Source organism: Ambystoma mexicanum, chromosome 11 (genome assembly GCF_040938575.1).
Source record: "Ambystoma mexicanum isolate Mex_15411 chromosome 11, UKY_AmexF1_1, whole genome shotgun sequence".
Classification (NCBI taxonomy): domain Eukaryota; kingdom Metazoa; phylum Chordata; class Amphibia; order Caudata; family Ambystomatidae; genus Ambystoma; species Ambystoma mexicanum.
In genome coordinates, this window is record NC_090934.1 from 633,921,962 (window position 1) to 633,943,816 (window position 21,855).

Consider the following 21,855-nt stretch of genomic DNA (forward strand, 5'->3'; position numbering starts at 1 on the left):
ATCCCACAGTGCTTGTAGCACTGCTGGTCCTATGCAAAAAATTGTAAGTGGCCCTCAACAAATGTTTTCCCCCGGGTTTCAGAAAACCCTATGGCAGCCCTGATTCCACTCTGTGGATTGACGTTCATGGCCGAAGCAAGATATAGTCGCAACATTGCGTATAACCTCCTGGCAATATCCTTAAATAATCCCACATACACATTCCTTGCCAATCCAGGAAACAATCTTAAAATCTTCAGACTAATGAAGAGCATCTCTAATTCAGAGCTCCAATTAGTGGATAGCAAATATATGAACGCTACATGCACTTGAAGAGACTGTTGAGTGGACCCAACATAATGAGCATCTGATCTCATTGATAGGACCATGCCTAATTCCGCAGTCAGTCGGGTCAATCTGGAAAAGTGAATACCCTTCATTCGAATGATAGACGTATCTTGATGGCAGAAGGCCAATCGTCTTATGCACAGAATTATAGAAATACAGACTGCTATGTTTGACCAACAAGCGGCCATTTTAAACATAGCAAGAATCGCCATTTTGCTTGTTAACCATTGCTCATTGCTTTCTGTCTAAACTGCTTTGCAGCTTGCAATTCTTGCGAATTCTGCTTACTCTGCTCGACTGTTAACATTGTTGTCTGAATATGAAAGGGCAAGGACGCGGGACTGAGGAATTCGTTGAAACTCCTCATGAGTAGCCCAGAAAGGAATGCCCACGCTCCCTCTCTGTAGCCTTGAGGGAGAGCTGCAGGGCATTTAATCATTTCACAGCTGCCAGCCAGTCTCGTACTGTGGTAGAATATGTTAGAATAAAGCATCTAAAAGGCTTGAATTATGCTCTTCTTACGGCCCCCCCTCACAAAACCCTTAAGAGCGTGTCGGCTCCCGGGACACGAATAGCACCTCATAGATAGCAAAGCTTGGAATGTGACTCTTCCCCCGTGTGCAGCTTGCTTCCAAGAACAGAAGCACCGTGTTCTGTTCAACAACTAGAAGATGCCTCCGCACTTTCGAAATTGCACATTGTTACTAGAATATACATGGAAAGTGTCATAATTGTCATACTCGTCGGAAATGTCCATCATCATCCCGAGTTCAAAGAAACTCAATAAAAGGGGGGTGTTAAACATGACATAGCTGATTGTATGATATGCATTTTGTATATATGTAACTGATGTACGTAATTCGCTCTCTTGCGTCTGTCGAGGTCTAGAAAATACATGTCGCGGGGCGTGAGACCACAGTTGGCCAATTGGGACTATTTTGCTTGCAATAAACCCTAGCATTGGGAATTTGAACCTTGTGTCTGGCGCATCCTTTCGTGTATGGTTATTGCCTTGTTTCCATATCGCGAGGGACCCCTAGGGGCCCCTTTCAATCACCTAGTTCGAAATAGACTCATCTGCCATAGAAAAATCCTGCTTCATGCCATGGCTGGGGCAAATAAGTGGTGTGTCTACAAAAGAGAAAATAAAAGATGTGTACAATAGAACAGAGCAGGTTCAAGAAAGGTACAGCACATTTCAAAATGCCATGTGACAAGAAAAAAAAGCACTGCATGTGACAGTACCATGCTATTTGAAATAGGACGTTTGTTCCTCGAGGTTTCATTGATCACAGGTCACTGTAAATGACAGGGCTGCCTAATTGATTTGAGAAAAAAAAAAGAAGGGGAGCTAAGTTCCTGCAAGAGTATATTGCCATTTTAGCGTTCACATTCCTATTTTAGCTTTCACATTTATCTGTGAGGGGCCATTATTAAAACATTTAGGTGTGCAAAGGGACAGAACAGCAAGGAAAGTGTAATCACAGTCAAGGAACTAAGAACAAAATGGACACCAGCTTACTGTAGCCTGTTGTTTTTCTGCTTTTTCGGCTGCTTCGTTTAATTGTTTTTTGAAGTTCTCCTGAAGAACATGCATTTCTTCCCTAAAATGTAAACAAAACAGTTTAAATGACTGGCTATATGAATATGCAACAACTGTCAGTATATTTTCTACATATATTCAGGGTGTGTGTGGCTTAGGTGAGACACTTTCCCCGTACCAGCATTGATTTGTCTCGTTTTGTGGGTTTCTACATAGGAACACATGAATAACGTTTTGAAACAAGTAACATTGGTATGCAAGCCACATTGACCTCTTTGAACACTCTGCTTCCTACTTTTAAATAAGCTCAAATAATAATTCACCATATTCTATTAACAGAGTTCCATTCCTGCAACTCTTCCTTGTCTGATTGGCACCAATGTCACACACTTCTCGTGTGATCCTTTAACTCCGTCACAGCAAACAAATGTGAATGCATGAGGACTTAAGGCACGATTTTGATAGGCTCATAATGCAAGCGCTGTGCTGCGGCATCGTAAGTCACATTACCTGTCCACAGTGCTATTTTGGCCGTTACTAAGCGAAAGTGAGAGCAGCGAATGAGACATAATTAAGTGTTCGGATATTTTTTAACCAGTGAGGCTATTACTCCTCAGGAACAGTAAATGTGCTGCATCGGGTTAGAATTGCAGCATTTAATAATACTGCATTAATATGACTACAATGCGCAAGACATGTAATGCTAATCAATCTATAGGGAACAAGCTCTATATAAGACATTTAATAATGTGTACTCAAACTAGGATTAAACCGGCGATGCTGTTTGAACACAGGTGTGTGGGAGGAGTTTAGCTGTCTGATCTACTCTACTTCAAGAAGAACAGCAACTTCCTTCCTCTCTCTATTGGAGGCATTAACATGCAGGGGAAATACAGCAGGGCTTTGGGAAGAGCAGAAGGTTACTGTTAGAAAAGAGTTGACAAGAATGGTAAAACCTGCCCTGTCAATGACTACACACACAACTAACAAAGCTGCTAGGATGTCTTGCACAATGCGTGTCCATTGATCAGTAGGCGAGCCACCTCCGCTTCACCTCATGTAGGGGACCTCCGAGGTTCTCTCAGGGACATCATTTGGGGATTGGCATGGGGTTGCAACTGTGATCCCTGAGGTCTCCCTTGCTACCCCTATGGTCTCCCTTGCTAACCCTAAAAAAAGGGGGGATTGTTTTTAAATGTAAGCTCCTGGGCTTCAGCCAGCGCCATGTGGCTCTTTGTTTCTGGAGTGGCTGTCTTTTTTGATCAGGCCTCTTACAAACAAAGGGGGTTCTACAAGTGTAACACTTTGACCAGTGACCCTAAATAGGAAAGAATGGTTATGATAAATAATGCGTCTTTCTGCAATTCTATACAATAATTGCTAGACTCATTAAAGGTTTATTTCGGGCACATTCCGGGGGTGAGTAACTGATTCAGGGCATCATTACAAGTTGGGCGGTATGCCAGCAGTGATACTGCTGGGATACCACCCAACGCTATTAGAGCAACCGCAACACAGTCCGGTGCAATTTGCGCTGGATCACAAGGTGCGCGGGGGGGGGTAAATCCCCATTGGGTCCATAGCACCCAATTGGGTCTGCTGGCGGTAATTGCACTGGTGGTAATAGCTCTGAAAACAGCCAAAACATTGACATTTTTACCTCCAGCTAAAATCTGGAGGTAAAACTGACATTTTACGCCACACTCGTGATTCGGCCAGCCCTTAAATGTGGCAGTAATGCTTTTAAGGGCTCAGGCAAAACACGTGATGAGTTATCAAACACCTGCACTCAGCCTTTCATCCTTCTGAGGTTGATAAATGAGTACCGACACAGACTGGGTGTATATTTGTTCTTTATAAGGCGCTTAGGCATAAGTGCTATATAATAACACATCATTATCATTTGGCCTTGGACGTCTGCTTGCAATCACAGTAATTTGGTAATGTGGGCCTATACAGACTGATATTAATGATACATATGGCAATCCATTCTTGTATGAAATGTATATAACATTATAGTGATATAATACCCATGTTTTTTGTAGTGTATTTAAGAATAATGCTATGTGATGCCACTTCCTGTTTTTTCACTTCACTGTGTTCTTCTGCCTACACATGTAAACCACTTGGTTGCTTCCCAAAGCTAGCTTGACGCTCAACAAATGCTATTACAATAATACTAATAATAATTATACAAATAATTATATTATTATTCTGGAAGAGCTTGCCCTGCTATAGCCTCCACATTCATAACGAGGCCCAATTTTATGAGATTGAAAATACATTTTAATTTGGCCATGATGAAACCAGCCTTGGTTCTGTTTCTGTCCAATATTCTATGTCCCAGCATATGTTTATGATTACTACAAAATCCTATCAGAACTTGTTTACTCAATATATGCTTTCGGTATAACATTTTGAATTCACATTAGCATACCTTGAAGTTGAGCAGCATAATGGCCATGAAATATACCTTGATTTAGCCACGGTGGGCCTCATTACGAGTTTGGAGGTAGCCTTGCCCTTAATAAGGGCATGGCTACCCCCAAACCCGGGTCCTGGTCCGGGTTCCCTGAATGGGGAAATACCAGGCCATTCTGACCTTGGAGGGCCCGGTATTTTCCCATTCAGGGAATCCGGACCCGGTCCATCCTCATTCCCATGTGAGCCCCCATCGGGCTCAATGGGAATGGGGAGCATGCTAACAACGGGCCCGTTAATGACGGGCCCGTTGTTATCATGCTGGGCCGCTCACGGGTCCTGTGAGCAGACCTCGTAATAGGGCGGTAAGGGGTTAACGGCTCTGGCACCTTTACCGGCGCTGTTAACCCCTTACCGCCCTCCTCATAATGAGGCCCCTTGTCTTGTTTCTAATAGTATTCATGTTAAATTTAGATTGGGTATACTCCCTTACTGAGTATGTGTGGATGGCCAAAAACGGAGAACAGTGTCCTTATTGTCTGTCCACAAAATAAACTTGTTCATAATTTCTTTTTTATGTCCCCTGTATTCCAGTCTTCAAAAAGCTAAATTAAAGAAGACATTAATAAGGCAAGCTCTGTTATTTACAATAATCTCTATGATGTGCCCTCTTTCTTGTAATCCTCATGTCTTATTTGTGTTGGCTGACTTTTTACAAGCTGATATCACCAGAATAAGCAATTATAATTTAACTATCTTTAACTGCATTGTAGGATGTTTTAATCGGGTGACATCTAATTCAGTGTAACTTTCCACCGACCCCGAATCAAGCATGCACACTTTTCCTTTATTTGATTGAGTTCTTCTAATGAATCTGGGACCCCTAATTTAATAACATTGATTCCTTACAGCTTACCTCCCTCTCCAGGACAAGAAACACACTGGGTTGCACAAAGGGCCTATTTATTAACGAAATAGAAATAATTGAATCAGATTAAAGATAAACAAATTGTTTCTTCTTAAAATGCCAATGATAAGAAATAATAAACACACTAGTCACTACAGTTGCCAACGCTACGGTTATGGAGACTTTTATAAAACTCAAATCGCCATAGATATATATGCATTTAGCATGAGAGTCCAGGAGGAATCTTTCATTTGTGAAAAACAACAAATGAGTTTCAAATATCCATGCCTATCCAATACTCGCTATTTCTCATGTATTCAAAATATATACCCCCCTTACTCAATTGTTCAGAATGTCAACAGAATGTTAAACTCAATTGCAACAGACTACTAGACCTTCATGTATGTAGGTTACTTATAGAAAGGAAGTATGTTTAACGTGTATGTAGTCAATATTCCCTTCTGTGATGTTTCTATTTAATTATTGTGTCCAAGTGTAGATTTCTAATTTTTAAGGGGAAACTAAACAGAAAGAGAGAATGGTTTCTGAATAATCACCCTATCCAGTTTGTATGGAACAACTTAACTTTAACAACCGTACTAAACTCGATGGCATATCCATGACTGTAAGTACTTTATTTCCCTAATTTTGCACACAGTGAGATGTCCTATGCTCTTCTGTGCTTGTACATTTTTACGGAAATGGAGTCAAGGTATCTCCCCAAATACAGACCATAGGTACTATTTAATTTACCTGTAACTCCAGAAGCACATATGCCTATGAAATATTGACTTATTTCCCAGGATGTACAGTCAGTTTATGAACCCCCACCCCTCAGTACTTACAAATAACAGGGACAGGATTTAATCTAATTCCCTTTACATCATAGTCACATATCACAGGCAGGTCGGAATCATCTTACAGAATGGTTCAATTCCCCCCTGTAGGAACAGGTGGGCATCAGTCATCAAGATGAGATCAGCTTTCATCAACAACCTTTGTGCTATTGCTTCCACTGAAGAAGGCCTAGTGCTTTAACTCCTACTAGTGTCCAAAATGAGAGCAAAATATTCCTACTTCTTCCTGTTGTCATCAAATCTTTGGGTAAGTCTCTCGTAACCAGGACTAATGTCTGGCAGAGGGACTCCCAGGACCCCCCTTGTTAATCTGCATATTTAAGTAACTTTGGGTCTCACCCTAAGTTACTAGGGGAATCCAGACGTGGAACCCTTGCTCACTATTCTTAGAGAGGCACAGATCCACCCTACTGATGAGGTCCAACCATACCGAAACACGTGTCTGGGGTTTCTGTTGGTACTCTTGTTCAGAGGAGAATTGCCTAGCATTTCGGTGCTGGACTGCCCCAGGGCAGGAAAAAGACTGATATGTCTGGGATATTTCTTCTTTGTGAAAGATAGTGAGCTAAAGACTCTGGGTAAGTCTCTCGTAACCAGGACTAATGTCTGGCAGAGGGACTCCCAGGACCCCCCTTGTTAATCTGCATATTTAAGTAACTTTGGGTCTCACCCTAAGTTACTAGGGGAATCCAGACGTGGACCCCTTGCTCACTATTCTTAGAGAGGCACAGATCCACCCTACTGATGAGGTCCAACCAGACCGAAACATGTGTCTGGGGTTTCTGTTGGTACTCTTGTTCAGAGGAGAATTGCCTAGCATTTCGGTGCTGGACTGCCCCAGGGCAGGACAAAGACTGATATGTCTGGGATATTTCTTCTTTGTGAAAGATAGTGAGCTAAAGACTCTGGGTAAGTCTCTCGTAACCAGGACTAATGTCTGGCAGAGGGACTCCCAGGACCCCCCTTGTTAATCTGCATATTTAAGTAACTTTGGGTCTCACCCTAAGTTACTAGGGGAATCCAGACGTGGACCCCTTGCTCACTATTCTTAGAGAGGCACAGATCCACCCTACTGATGAGGTCCAACCAGACCGAAACACGTGTCTGGGGTTTCTGTTGGTACTCTTGTTCAGAGGAGAATTGCCTAGCATTTCGGTGCTGGACTGCCCCAGGGCAGGACAAAGACTGATATGTCTCGGATATTTCTTCTTTGTGAAAGATAGTGAGCTAAAGACTCTGGGTAAGTCTCTCGTAACCAGGACTAATGTCTGGCAGAGGGACTCCCAGGACCCCCCTTGTAAATCTGCATATTTAAGTAACTTTGGGTCTCACCCTAAGTTACTAGGGGAATCCAGACGTGGACCCCTTGCTCACTATTCTTAGAGAGGCACAGATCCACCCTACTGATGAGGTCCAACCAGACCGAAACACGTGTCTGGGGTTTCTGTTGGTACTCTTGTTCAGAGGAGAATTGCCTAGCATTTCGGTGCTGGACTGCCCCAGGGCAGGACAAAGACTGATATGTCTGGGATATTTCTTCTTTGTCAAAGATAGTGAGCTAAAGACTCTGGGTAAGTCTCTCGTAACCAGGACTAATGTCTGGCAGAGGGACTCCCAGGACCCCCCTTGTTAATCTGCATATTTAAATAACTTTGGGTCTCACCCTAAGTTACTAGGGGAATCCAGACGTGGACCCCTTGCTCACTATTCTTAGAGAGGCACAGATCCACCCTACTGATGAGGTCCAACCAGACCGAAACACGTGTCTGGGGTTTCTGTTGGTACTCTTGTTCAGAGGAGAATTGCCTAGCATTTCGGTGCTGGACTGCCCCAGGGCAGGACAAAGACTGATATGTCTGGGATATTTCTTCTTTGTGAAAGATAGTGAGCTAAAGACTCTGGGTAAGTCTCTCGTAACCAGGACTAATGTCTGGCAGAGGGACTCCCAGGACCCCCCTAGTTAATCTGCATATTTAAGTAACTTTGGGTCTCACCCTAAGTTACTAGGGGAATCCAGACGTGGACCCCTTGCTCACTATTCTTAGAGAGGCACAGATCCACCCTACTGATGAGGTCCAACCAGACCGAAACACGTGTCTGGGGTTTCTGTTGGTACTCTTGTTCAGAGGAGAATTGCCTAGCATTTCGGTGCTGGACTGCCCCAGGGCAGGACAAAGACTGATATGTCTGGGATATTTCTTCTTTGTGAAAGATAGTGAGCTAAAGACTCTGGGTAAGTCTCTCGTAACCAGGACTAATGTCTGGCAGAGGGACTCCCAGGACCCCCCTTGTTAATCTGCATATTTAAGTAACTTTGGGTCTCATCCTAAGTTACTAGGGGAATCCAGACGTGGACCCCTTGCTCACTATTCTTAGAGAGGCACAGATCCACCCTACTGATGAGGTCCAACCAGACCGAAACACGTGTCTGGGGTTTCTGTTGGTACTCTTGTTCAGAGGAGAATTGCCTAGCATTTCGGTGCTGGACTGCCCCAGGGCAGGACAAAGACTGATATGTCTGGGATATTTCTTCTTTGTGAAAGATAGTGAGCTAAAGACTCTGGGTAAGTCTCTCGTAACCAGGACTAATGTCTGGCAGAGGGACTCCCAGGACCCCCCTTGTTAATCTGCATATTTAAGTAACTTTGGGTCTCACCCTAAATTACTAGGGGAATCCAGACGTGGACCCCTTGCTCACTATTCTTAGAGAGGCACAGATCCACCCTACTGATGAGGTCCAACCAGACCGAAACACGTGTCTGGGGTTTCTGTTGGTACTCTTGTTCAGAGGAGAATTGCCTAGCATTTCGGTGCTGGACTGCCCCAGGGCAGGACAAAGACTGATATGTCTGGGATATTTCTTCTTTGTGAAAGATAGTGAGCCAAAGACTCTGGGTAAGTCTCTCGTAACCAGGACTAATGTCTGGCAGAGGGACTCCAAGGACCCCCCTTGTTAATCTGCATATTTAAGTAACTTTGGGTCTCACCCTAAGTTACTAGGGGAATCCAGACGTGGACCCCTTGCTCACTATTCTTAGAGCGGCACAGATCCACCCTACTGATGAGGTCCAACCAGACCGAAACACGTGTCTGGGGTTTCTGTTGGTACTCTTGTTCAGAGGAGAATTGCCTAGCATTTCGGTGCTGGACTGCCCCAGGGCAGGACAAAGACTGATATGTCTGGGATATTTCTTCTTTGTGAAAGATAGTGAGCTAAAGACTCTGGGTAAGTCTCTCGTAACCAGGACTAATGTCTGGCAGAGGGACTCCCAGGACCCCCCTTGTTAATCTGCATATTTAAGTAACTTTGGGTCTCACCCTAAGTTACTAGGGGAATCCAGACGTGGACCCCTTGCTCACTATTCTTAGAGAGGCACAGATCCACCCTACTGATGAGGTCCAACCAGACCGAAACACGTGTCTGGGGTTTCTGTTGGTACTCTTGTTCAGAGGAGAATTGCCTAGCATTTCGGTGCTGGACTGCCCCAGGGCAGGACAAAGACTGATATGTCTCGGATATTTCTTCTTTGTGAAAGATAGTGAGCTAAAGACTCTGGGTAAGTCTCTCGTAACCAGGACTAATGTCTGGCAGAGGGACTCCCAGGACCCCCCTTGTTAATCTGCATATTTAAGTAACTTTGGGTCTCACCCTAAGTTACTAGGGGAATCCAGACGTGGACCCCTTGTTCACTATTCTTAGAGAGGCACAGATCCACCCTACTGATGAGGTCCAACCAGACCGAAACACGTGTCTGGGGTTTCTGTTGGTACTCTTGTTCAGAGGAGAATTGCCTAGCATTTCGGTGCTGGACTGCCCCAGGGCAGGACAAAGACTGATATGTCTGGGATATTTCTTCTTTGTCAAAGATAGTGAGCTAAAGACTCTGGGTAAGTCTCTCGTAACCAGGACTAATGTCTGGCAGAGGGACTCCCAGGACCCCCCTTGTTAATCTGCATATTTAAATAACTTTGGGTCTCACCCTAAGTTACTAGGGGAATCCAGACGTGGACCCCTTGCTCACTATTCTTAGAGAGGCACAGATCCACCCTACTGATGAGGTCCAACCAGACCGAAACACGTGTCTGGGGTTTCTGTTGGTACTCTTGTTCAGAGGAGAATTGCCTAGCATTTCGGTGCTGGACTGCCCCAGGGCAGGACAAAGACTGATATGTCTGGGATATTTCTTCTTTGTGAAAGATAGTGAGCTAAAGACTCTGGGTAAGTCTCTCGTAACCAGGACTAATGTCTGGCAGAGGGACTCCCAGGACCCCCCTAGTTAATCTGCATATTTAAGTAACTTTGGGTCTCACCCTAAGTTACTAGGGGAATCCAGACGTGGACCCCTTGCTCACTATTCTTAGAGAGGCACAGATCCACCCTACTGATGAGGTCCAACCAGACCGAAACACGTGTCTGGGGTTTCTGTTGGTACTCTTGTTCAGAGGAGAATTGCCTAGCATTTCGGTGCTGGACTGCCCCAGGGCAGGACAAAGACTGATATGTCTGGGATATTTCTTCTTTGTGAAAGATAGTGAGCTAAAGAGTCTGGGTAAGTCTCTCGTAACCAGGACTAATGTCTGGCAGAGGGACTCCCAGGACCCCCCTTGTTAATCTGCATATTTAAGTAACTTTGGGTCTCATCCTAAGTTACTAGGGGAATCCAGACGTGGACCCCTTGCTCACTATTCTTAGAGAGGCACAGATCCACCCTACTGATGAGGTCCAACCAGACCGAAACACGTGTCTGGGGTTTCTGTTGGTACTCTTGTTCAGAGGAGAATTGCCTAGCATTTCGGTGCTGGACTGCCCCAGGGCAGGACAAAGACTGATATGTCTGGGATATTTCTTCTTTGTGAAAGATAGTGAGCTAAAGACTCTGGGTAAGTCTCTCGTAACCAGGACTAATGTCTGGCAGAGGGACTCCCAGGACCCCCTTGTTAATCTGCATATTTAAGTAACTTTGGGTCTCACCCTAAATTACTAGGGGAATCCAGACGTGGACCCCTTGCTCACTATTCTTAGAGAGGCACAGATCCACCCTACTGATGAGGTCCAACCAGACCGAAACACGTGTCTGGGGTTTCTGTTGGTACTCTTGTTCAGAGGAGAATTGCCTAGCATTTCGGTGCTGGACTGCCCCAGGGCAGGACAAAGACTGATATGTCTGGGATATTTCTTCTTTGTGAAAGATAGTGAGCCAAAGACTCTGGGTAAGTCTCTCGTAACCAGGACTAATGTCTGCCAGAGGGACTCCAAGGACCCCCCTTGTTAATCTGCATATTTAAGTAACTTTGGGTCTCACCCTAAGTTACTAGCGGAATCCAGACGTGGACCCCTTGCTCACTATTCTTAGAGAGGCACAGATCCACCCTACTGATGAGGTCCAACCAGACCGAAACACGTGTCTGGGGTTTCTGTTGGTACTCTTGTTCAGAGGAGAATTGCCTAGCATTTCGGTGCTGGACTGCCCCAGGGCAGGACAAAGACTGATATGTCTGGGATATTTCTTCTTTGTGAAAGATAGTGAGCTAAAGACTCTGGGTAAGTCTCTCGTAACCAGGACTAATGTCTGGCAGAGGGACTCCCAGGACCCCCCTTGTTAATCTGCATATTTAAGTAACTTTGGGTCTCACCCTAAGTTACTAGGGGAATCCAGACGTGGACCCCTTGCTCACTATTCTTAGAGAGGCACAGATCCACCCTACTGATGAGGTCCAACCAGACCGAAACACGTGTCTGGGGTTTCTGTTGGTACTCTTGTTCAGAGGAGAATTGCCTAGCATTTCGGTGCTGGACTGCCCCAGGGCAGGACAAAGACTGATATGTCTGGGATATTTCTTCTTTGTGAAAGATAGTGAGCTAAAGACTCTGGGTAAGTCTCTCGTAACCAGGACTAATGTCTGGCAGAGGGACTCCCAGGACCCCCCTTGTTAATCTGCATATTTAAGTAACTTTGGGTCTCACCCTAAGTTACTAGGGGAATCCAGACGTGGACCCCTTGCACACTATTCTTAGAGAGGCACAGATCCACCCTACTGATGAGGTCCAACCAGACCGAAACACGTGTCTGGGGTTTCTGTTGGTACTCTTGTTCAGAGGAGAATTGCCTAGCATTTCGGTGCTGGACTGCCCCAGGGCAGGACAAAGACTGATATGTCTGGGATATTTCTTCTTTGTGAAAGATAGTGAGCTAAAGACTCTGGGTAAGTCTCTCGTAACCAGGACTAATGTCTGGCAGAGGGACTCCCAGGACCCCCCTTGTTAATCATCAAATCTTTCTCTCCATCAATCAGTGAGTGAGCGAGTGAGTCTGTCAGAGTCTCAATGAGTGAGTGTGTGTTGAATCTTATATAGAGCAGTGACTGCAACATTTTGAGGTGTGTATCATTTCCCCAATCTAATTGGTCAATCTTTGTGATTGGACAGTGTCCCAAAATTAACATCACAGTAAACATACCCCTCCACAGTCATTGGGAATATTACTGAAGGAGTCTGACTAATGGGTTTAACTTCTACACCCATTTTCCCTCCCATTTAATGTGATGTCATCGCAGGGATGTATTGCAATAAATGTTGCCACACTACATTTCCTGCAATTTGCACACATATGACCACTATACTTATTTGCTCACCAGGTTCATCTATCTGGCATGAATCACTTGATGCAATTCTCGTCATAATAACACACATAATTACTGAGGTATAGTAGTTTTTCTTATTTAACTCACATCTCCATATATATTCAAATAATTGTCCCATCTCAAAGCTATACGCTTCTCTGTGCTAATACTGTGACACATGACACACTATTGTTCGCCATTTCTTTGTGACAAAATACATATTTGCCTACTTTGCATACTGAAAAAGACCACTCACAAATGTTGCTTTCCTACCACCTAACAGGGCATTTGGGGATGAATATTGTAAGATAGAAAATAACTTTCTATGAGGTGCTGTTCAAGAATTATGGGCAAACTAGTGAATCCCATGTTGCATTTTTTAAAATATATAAAATACCACTCAGTAGCTTTACTTTTTCTGCCTGGTCCATTTTGTTAATGCAGAGCAGCAACGCATTTATGACGGGGGCCTGGACATGGTAACATCCATTAGAGTTTGAAAATCTTGGAAGGGGATTACAACTTCTGTGTTGCCCCCTTGGACAGTTCCAGGTCTGTTAGATTTCCAGATGAATCTTTGTGTTCCCAGTTTTTTTTTCTTGTTCTGCCTTCATAAGGGCCAGGGAGATCATATTAGACACTATAGATCTGCTGAACTCCCATTAGTTTATTATCAGCAGTTCATCTCCATGAGTAAGCATAGGATCTGTTTTCCATCTGATTTTGCGTGAGGTGGTAGGAACAAAAACAGAAGTCAAAATTCCAGTTCTGGCCTATGCTTGATTCAAATTGCGTTTTCCCTATTGCCACTCTCAAAGCACATTTTTCTGTGCCCTAAGATGTTACATTGTCGATGTTATATTTTCCACGAATGTAGTTTATCCACGTTAATACACAGTTGCAGAATGTTTTCTGGTAATTGGACATCTTTATCTCCGGCCTTGCCAATTATAGTTTTATTTGAGTTGCTGCAAAACATTGAACATTTGTTCACACATATGTTTCCCAAATGCTGTGTGCAGGCTGCAGCTAATATGCTGTTTTAAAAATGACGCCCTGCCCTGAATCTTTTCCGAGAGTCATACTTCATTACTGCACTTTATATGGTGCACAATAACTCCTTTCCTTGCTTCAAGCAAGAAGTACTGGCACATTCCTCACATATACTGGCCGAACGGTCTTGGCGCCCTTCCTGTTCCGGTTCAATCGGTTAGAAATGTGGGGGTTAAAATCTCTGCCTCCCTTGCCCTGGATGACCAGGTGGCTTCGGTGTGCAAGGATGGTCATTTTAAGCTTAGCATTCTGCGTAAGGTTCTGCACTTATTCCTGCCAAACGTCAGGCTCCGGTGGGGGTTGCGTTGGTTTTGAGCACTCTCAATTACTGGAATTTCCTGTATTTAGCTCAACTTGCGATATTTGATTATCAGTCTCCAGCTACTGCATTATGCCGAAGCCAGATCCATACTTCGGCGCAAGCTTGGATCCCGGATGTCCCCTCTGCTGGAGAAATTGCATTTGCTCCCTGCTGTTGCAGCTCAGATCTTCTTTAAATCCATGTGAATTGTGCACCGTGCTTTCTATGGCCTGGGAGCTGAGTACTTGCATGCCAAATTTGCAAACTATGTGCCGAATGACCCCCTTAGATCCCAATCTGCTCTTCTTGTAACAGTTCCCCAGTACTGACTGTCACGTAAGGAGGGGCAAGCCTTCTCTGTGGTGGCCGGAAAGGTCTGGAATGATCTTCCTTTGGCCCTATGGGGCACTGCGGATCATTTTACCTTCCGCAGACTACTGAATACTGCCTCGTTTTAGATTTGCCCTGGAGTCTGCTATATTAAAACTCCCCTACTCATGTGATAGCGCCACGATGCCCCCGGGCGTATGTGCACTTTACCAAGTTCATTTAACATAACATAACATAACATAACATAACATAACATAACATAACATAACACATATAAAGCTGGTCTCCTAAACTTCACTTATTTACACAATACTCAATGTGGTTTACTGTGCCTCAGGCCCTCATTAGGACCCTGGCGCTAAGTGTTTAAAGGCGCTGTAGAAGGCTGTGGTGCCGTTAAACACTTAGCGCCTGATTAAGAGGTCCCTTTGCGGGACCCGACCTTAACGGCTGGTCTACACCAGCCGTTAAAGTAGGGACCCGCAAAGGGACCTTGGTGCTAAGTACGGTACCGCAATTTGCAGTACCGTACTTAGCACCTTCCCCAGTCCCATTGAGCCCTATGGGGCGAAAATGGGAATGGGGAAGGGCCATGGTTCAATGGGGAATTACTGCGCCGCCAACCTTGGAATGGGGTGGTAATTCCCCAATGAACCATGTCGGACCTGTTACAACACCGGCACCAACCATGGTGCTAATAGCGCCATGGTTTAGCGCCAGTGTTGTAATGAGGGCCTCAGTCTCCTACTCCAGTTAACTTGTTAGAACCTCTCTTTTTCTAAGGTTTCAATCCTTACAATTCTATTAAAAAAAATACAGAATATCTATCACTATAATAGGTAATCCCATAACAACTTTATATTCTGTATTTATAGACCACAAATTGCTATGCAAAGACCACCCATAAAATATAAACTGCACATTAAATAAACACCTAAATGTACAACATAATTTCCTAAGCTATACACAGCATGCATAAGAGCAGCACTTACCATGTTTTTCATCCTGGCCACTTTACTTTGAGTGGCCATATTTGCAGAAATGTATTTGAGTAGGGGGTTAGAGATCGTGGTTGGCTGGGAGAGGTGGTGTGGTGGGTTAGCTGGTCAGATTGGTGGGTACCTCCCCTCCCCAGTTTAACAAATAAACTGCAGAAATACCCATGGGGAACATTTCAGGGTTAAAATGCCAAAGTGGCCGTAAGGAAAACACTTGGAACCAAAACAGTATTAATAAACTGCATAACTTGTATATCATGAAGCCAGTCCTAAGTTGTTCGAAATTTTTGAGGTTAGATATGGATTTATTTATGTATTTGATTTGTATAGTGCCTTTATCCAAAGCACTACACATTGCAATTACAACAGCGAAGTGGTTTACAAAAAATGTGAGAACATGATGGAAATAAATACACATATACATTAGTTGTTAACAAATGCTGAAACCAAAGGCTACAGTTTCTAGCATTTCTTACACAAATTTAAAACATGTTTTTGGGGCCAATAATTGAAATGAGTGAACCATGAAGGAGCACAAGGGGGGGCTAAGTGCAGGCAAAAGAAATTGAGTAGAGAAATGTAGTTTTGTGGGTCTTGGTATAATTTAACCAAATCAGAAAGGTAAATCAGATAGTGAAGAGGGGGCATGTCCATGCACACATTTGAAAATAATACATTGATAACGAATTTAAAATCTTAGGGGACTAGGCAGCCAATGCAGGTATGTTAAATAAGGGGTAATATGGTGATATCACTTCCTGCAACCATCTTAAATAAGCCCACTCTCTAGCCACAAGGCACATCTTTGGGAACAGCAATCAGAAAGTAATCACTTCATTCCTGCATCACCAGGGACAATATAAGAGAAGCCAACCACTGATGAACTTGGCGATCAGGTTTCGAGAATGGGTGCCATCCCTTCTGGTTCTTGGTTTCACTTTCTGTCTGTAACTTCACTTTCAGTGGCCATCTTGTATCGCTGACATTACTTTCTGTGGTCATTTTAGAGGGGTGACATAACTTCCTGTGATCATCTTGGATTGATGGCATCACTTCTTGCAGCCATCTTAAATCAGCCCACTCTACAGCAGAAGGCCACAAGGACTTAGCCTGGAATACCAATCAGGAAGAGATTTTATTATTTCAGCACTACATGTGACAATATCAGATAGACCAAGCACTGATGGACTTGCAGACAAAGTGATTTCTCCAGTTAAGGGTGACACAGTGAAAGAGGACGACCAGCTATCGACCAGCCTCTTTGTCTCTTAGCCTCAGAGCCTTTGCTTTGCTGTGTGCTACTACTTTTCTGTAATTACCAATTATTGCTTCTTCTCAGCAACTCCCTCACCATGCACTTCTCATGCTATCTCTTTTAACTCTCATCCACTTAGAACCTCAACTCTCTTTTCCTTTCTATCATCTCCTCTCCTCAAATACACCTCTCCTCTCCTGTCAGTATTCTCTCTAGTCACCAAAACCTACTCCAACCCTAGCTTCCATTACACTTCCTCTTCTTACATCTACCCCGGGCACCTTTTTATTTCACAGACTCAATGTTGCTATGCTTCTACATCTCACTCTCGTTCTGTTGCTTTTTGGAATACAGAGACTGTCTGCCTTAAAACTGTCTTTACCTTCAACATCTTCCTTTCTCATTCTACTTCTCTCAACTTCATTACCCTTACTGAAACCTGGATCTCTCCTTCTAATTCTTCAACCCTTGATGCCCTCCATGATTCTGCCTACACCTTAACTCACCCGCCCTACTGGCACGGGATGTGGTGTAGCACTGTTTTCATCTAACAAACTTCCTATCTCTCCTCCTTCCTTATTTCCCACACATTCTCCGTCTCTCTAAATGCAGAAAAAGCTTTGCACTTGGCAAAGGTCAAGACACTCCTCTAATCTCCAGTTTTATCTCACTCCTCTTCAAAATGACTCCTCTACTCTTGATTCTGCCAAACGTGTCTTCTATCTCACTCTCATTTCATCTCAATCCTCCCAACATAGGCACCTCCAAAAAAGCTTAACTAAATTCTCTCACCTCATAAACCCACCTCCATGCTCCACAACTTGCTTCCCTCTTCAACTCATCTTTTGACAATGCCACATTGCCCTGATCCTATAAGATCATTATTGTCATCCCTTACCTTAAGAAAACAGATCTGGATCCTAACTGTTCTGCCAATGTACAACCTGTCTCTCTTCTACCACATTATTCCAAAATCATAAAGTGAAAAATATTCAATAACCTCACTAAGTCCCTTGAAACTAACAACCAACAGGTCCCTTTTCATTTTGGCTTTGACAGCTCTCCTCAATGTCAACAACTTCATAACTTCTGCTTGTCAGGCAAACCTTTCATCTATCCGGATTCATCTTAACCACTTTTCTGCCTTTAATACTGTTGAGCATTCTGACCTCTCATTATCCATCATTGGCATGAGAGATAAGGCTTCCATTTGGTTTGCTTCGTATCTAGTCCCCAGACACTTTAGAGTGACCTAGATTAGTTCTACATCCCCATTCCCCCCACTTACCATTGGAGTTCCCCAAGGGTCTGTCATTGTTCCAATTCTCTTCACTCTCTATACTTCTGATCTTGGCACCCTGATGTCCACTTACGGTTTCTCCTATCAACTCTTTGCTGACAACACTCCTTTCTTTAATTATCTGACGAGGAGTTGTCAAAAATGTCAAGCTTGCTCTACAGCATAAGATTCTCGATGGCGTATCACTTGCTCATGCTCAACTCCACTAAGACTGAAGTTCTCATCTTCTCAGCCAAACCAGGGATCACTTCCTTGCCCCACTTCTTCTTTTTTCTCCTGAGTGCATTCCTTACTCTGCCTCTGCACATAACCTTGGTGTCATCTTTGACCCATCACATAACTTCTCGCTCTTCATCTCCAAATCTGCCACTGCAGCCATGCTCAACCTTTTCAAAATTAGAACATTGTCTACGTTTCAATACTGCTAAACAGCTAATCTCTTTGATCCTTTTCAGATCAGACTACTGTGCCAGTCTCCTGTATGGCCTTGCACACTATTATTTTTCACTTCTGGATGAGTTTTCAAGTTCATGGCACGCCTACTTTTCAACCTTTCTCACTTTACCTCAACCTCCTCTGCCCATCACCACATTGTCTAGCAATTTAAGAAATAAAGGGCAAGTATAAACTTATTCTCATCATCTTCAAAACCATCCAGGCACTTGCACCACCTTACCTATCTGATCATCTCAATCCCTAATCTCATTCTCACTCATTACGATAATCCTCAGGCCACCTCCTTGATAACACTCGAGCCCCATGTGCTCCATCCCATTTCTGTTCTCCTTCTCTCCTCGCTCCACTACTCTGCAATGCTCTTTCACTCCCTCTCCGTACTACTCCAACTCTACCACTATTTAAATCAACCTCAAAACACTCCTTCTTTCTGAAGAACCTGTTTCCTAACACTTTACACTACTACATCACCCTGTTTATCTCTCTCCCTATTCTTTGTGGACAATACTACAGCACTTTTTATGTCACTCTTCCATCCTTACTTTAGCATTTCTTCCCCATCCTGTTCCTATGTCATTCTGTCCTAATCCCTGTTTTATATCTCTACCTTCCCCTGCAACATCTAGTCTTCAAGTCACATTCTCTCACCCCATTTTGTCCTCTTCATTCGGTTATCAATGGTACATTTTGTAAGCGTTTTTGTGCCAAAAAAGTATAGCTTCCCCTGTGATTTTCATACAATTAATAAATACTGTCTGTGTAACTTAATTTAAATAGAATCCAAAATGTGGTGTGTAGAATTGATTGTAAGGGAACAATAGGATATTTAGGGTGTCACAAAAAAAGACTACAGCAAGAACTTAGTCAGGACAGTAGTAAGGATTTGAACAATAACTTGTTGAATGAAAATGTCAGTAAATGTTGAATTGTAAATAGTTGGAATCTATTGGACTCTAAGATATGACACGTTTTGTAAAAATTGTTAATGTGTTGAAGGTGCTGAATTACACTTTTTCCCCATTTCAAATTAATGATATACTGTATTTTAAATTGGTGGTTGTTCTGATCCTAATGGTGTTTTAGCAATATTTTCCTCTGGCCATGTTCTATTTCATTTATCACAACATATTTATGATGGATTATTGTTTTGATATTTTGATTTGATTTCATGATAATAAATACATGTTTTTCAATGAAATGTAGCATATTCAGATTGATGTCTCATGCTTCCTAATGGTCTTCACAATTGGACCATAAATAGTTTGGTAATTTAAAATCTGCTGAATTTCTGGGTTGCATTTAAATTCTGTAGCCAAACAAACGAAATATGAACACATTGTAGTGGATGCACCAAAGTGTTAGCAATTTGTGGGGAACTTGAACTTGAGCCTTTGAAGGATTACCACTGCTCAGGGTAAGGAGGCCCTAGCCTTTTTGATTTGTGTTAATGATAATCTGATGAGGGTTATCCATCTCAGAAAGATAGGTCTTCTAACCAAACGCTTCTTTAATCAAATCCATGCCAATAGCATAGTATACATCTGTGCCCTGTTGCATCAGCATCCTTCTATGCAGACCCTGATCTTCCATGGCATAGAATAGCTTCAGATTTCACATTCAGGCTATAACAACACTACAGCAAGACAGGACAGGTGTAATAGTTCAGGATGTGCTCCCGCTCCTGTGAGAAAGTAGAAATGTACAAATTCAGACTCTGCCCCCACCCCTATGAGATAGGAGAGATGTAAAAAATGGAGTGTGTTCCCTGAACCATGTGTGATAAGAGAGAGGTTGAGGTCCATGCTGTCATGCAACCTCAGCAAAAAAAAGAAAGAAACATAAGGTTGTGATTAGTCCTGCGAGACAGGAGAGGTGTAAAAACTGAATGTATACACACACACACTCACCCTGCAAGAAAGGAGCGATGTTAAAATTTAAAGTGTACCCTCTCCACTGCAAGACATGAGAGACCTACAAATTCAGGCTGTGCCCCCTCCTTCTAATCCAAAGAGACAAAAATACAGGCTGTGCCCCAAATCCTGCGAGACTGGAGAGATGTAAAAATGCACTCTATGCCTGAACTCTTACTTGACAAGGTATATGTGGAAAATTATGCTCTGCTCCACTCTTGCAAGACATAATGTAAAAGTTATGTCTGTGCCTTGAACACTGTGAGGAAAAAGAGGCATGAACATTGAGGCTGTGACTCCGCTCCTGCAAACAGGCTGTCTCCCTATTCCTGCAAGTCTGGAAATGTGTATACATTCAGCATGTGCCCCCAACACTATGAGAGAGGAGATATGTAACAATTGTGTGTGTGCCCTTACCCCAATGAGACAGGAAGGACCTACAATTCAGGCTGTGACCCAGCTCTGTAAAACAGGAGAGGCATACACATTCTGGTTGTTCCACTATACCTGCAAGACAGGAGAGGTGTACACATTGATTTTGTGACCTCACCACTGCAAGGCAGGAGTGGCATTAACATTCAGTGATGGAACAACACTGCAACATGATCACTGCAGTTTGAGTTGTTTGCCCTTAGGCGCTATTTGGATCAAAGGAAGTAAACATTATATTTTGACCTGTGTCCGTCACTCTGGATCTGGAATGTGTGACTTCATACCTTTAGTATACCCCTTTTTAGAATATTTGTACATATTTTAACTGTTTATCCTATTCTTCATGCCATTTTAATACTGTATTTATTTTTGAGTGTTCTATTCTATAATGATATTAATGGGGAGCAGGTGCAAGTGGATCTAGGACACCTGGCCTAAGCCCCGCCCACCTGGTGCCTTCCTGCCTACTGCTCTATTTCACCACTTAGCAAGCCCCGCCCACCTGGTGCCTTCCTGCCTGCCGATGTTTTTTCACCACTTAGCAAACCACGCCCACCAGGTGCCTTCCTGTCTGCCGCTCTTTTTCACCACTTAGCAAGCCCCGCCCACCTGGTGCCTTCCTGCCTGCCATTCTTTTTCCCTACTTAAGGAGCCCTCCAGCCTCTTTTGCTTTGCAGATGGGCAGCAGGTGCAAGTGGATCTAGGTCACCTGGCCTAAGTACCACCTACCTTCTTAGCTCTGCCTCTTCCTTACTGCTCTTAACTATTAGATCAACGGCATCTCTCACCCGGGCGTCCAAAGCAAAGGGCAGACGAAGAAAAGGGCAATTCCTGTTTGGACCTATTCTGACCAGCAGGACCCAGGACCCAACCCCCTGCTCAGACAGAAGGTAGGCATGCACCAACATGTGTTTTTTTACCACTTAGCAAGCCCCGCCCACCTGGTGCCTACCTGCCTGCTGCTCTTTTCACCACTTAGCAAGTCCCGGCCACCTGGTGCCTTCCTGCCTGCCGCTCTATTTCACCACTTAGCAAGCCCCGCCCTCCTCGTGCCTTCCTGCTTGCTGCTCTTTTTCCATACTTAAGGAGCCCTCCAGCCTCTTTTCCTTTGCAGATGGGGAGCAGGTGCAAGTGGATCTAGGTC

General features: G+C 43.7%; 1 protein-coding gene across 3 annotated transcripts in view; it reads right to left on the minus strand.

Moving 5' to 3' along the window:
• Positions 1-21,855, minus strand: part of LUZP2 (leucine zipper protein 2) — a 1,804,399-nt gene that overhangs the window by 907,323 nt on the left and 875,221 nt on the right. For all 3 annotated transcript variants that reach the window (XM_069623501.1, XM_069623499.1, XM_069623500.1), the window contains exon 4: positions 1,850-1,931. In XM_069623501.1, coding sequence (XP_069479602.1) covers positions 1,850-1,931 — 82 coding nt within the window. The remainder of the gene's footprint in view (positions 1-1,849; positions 1,932-21,855) is intronic.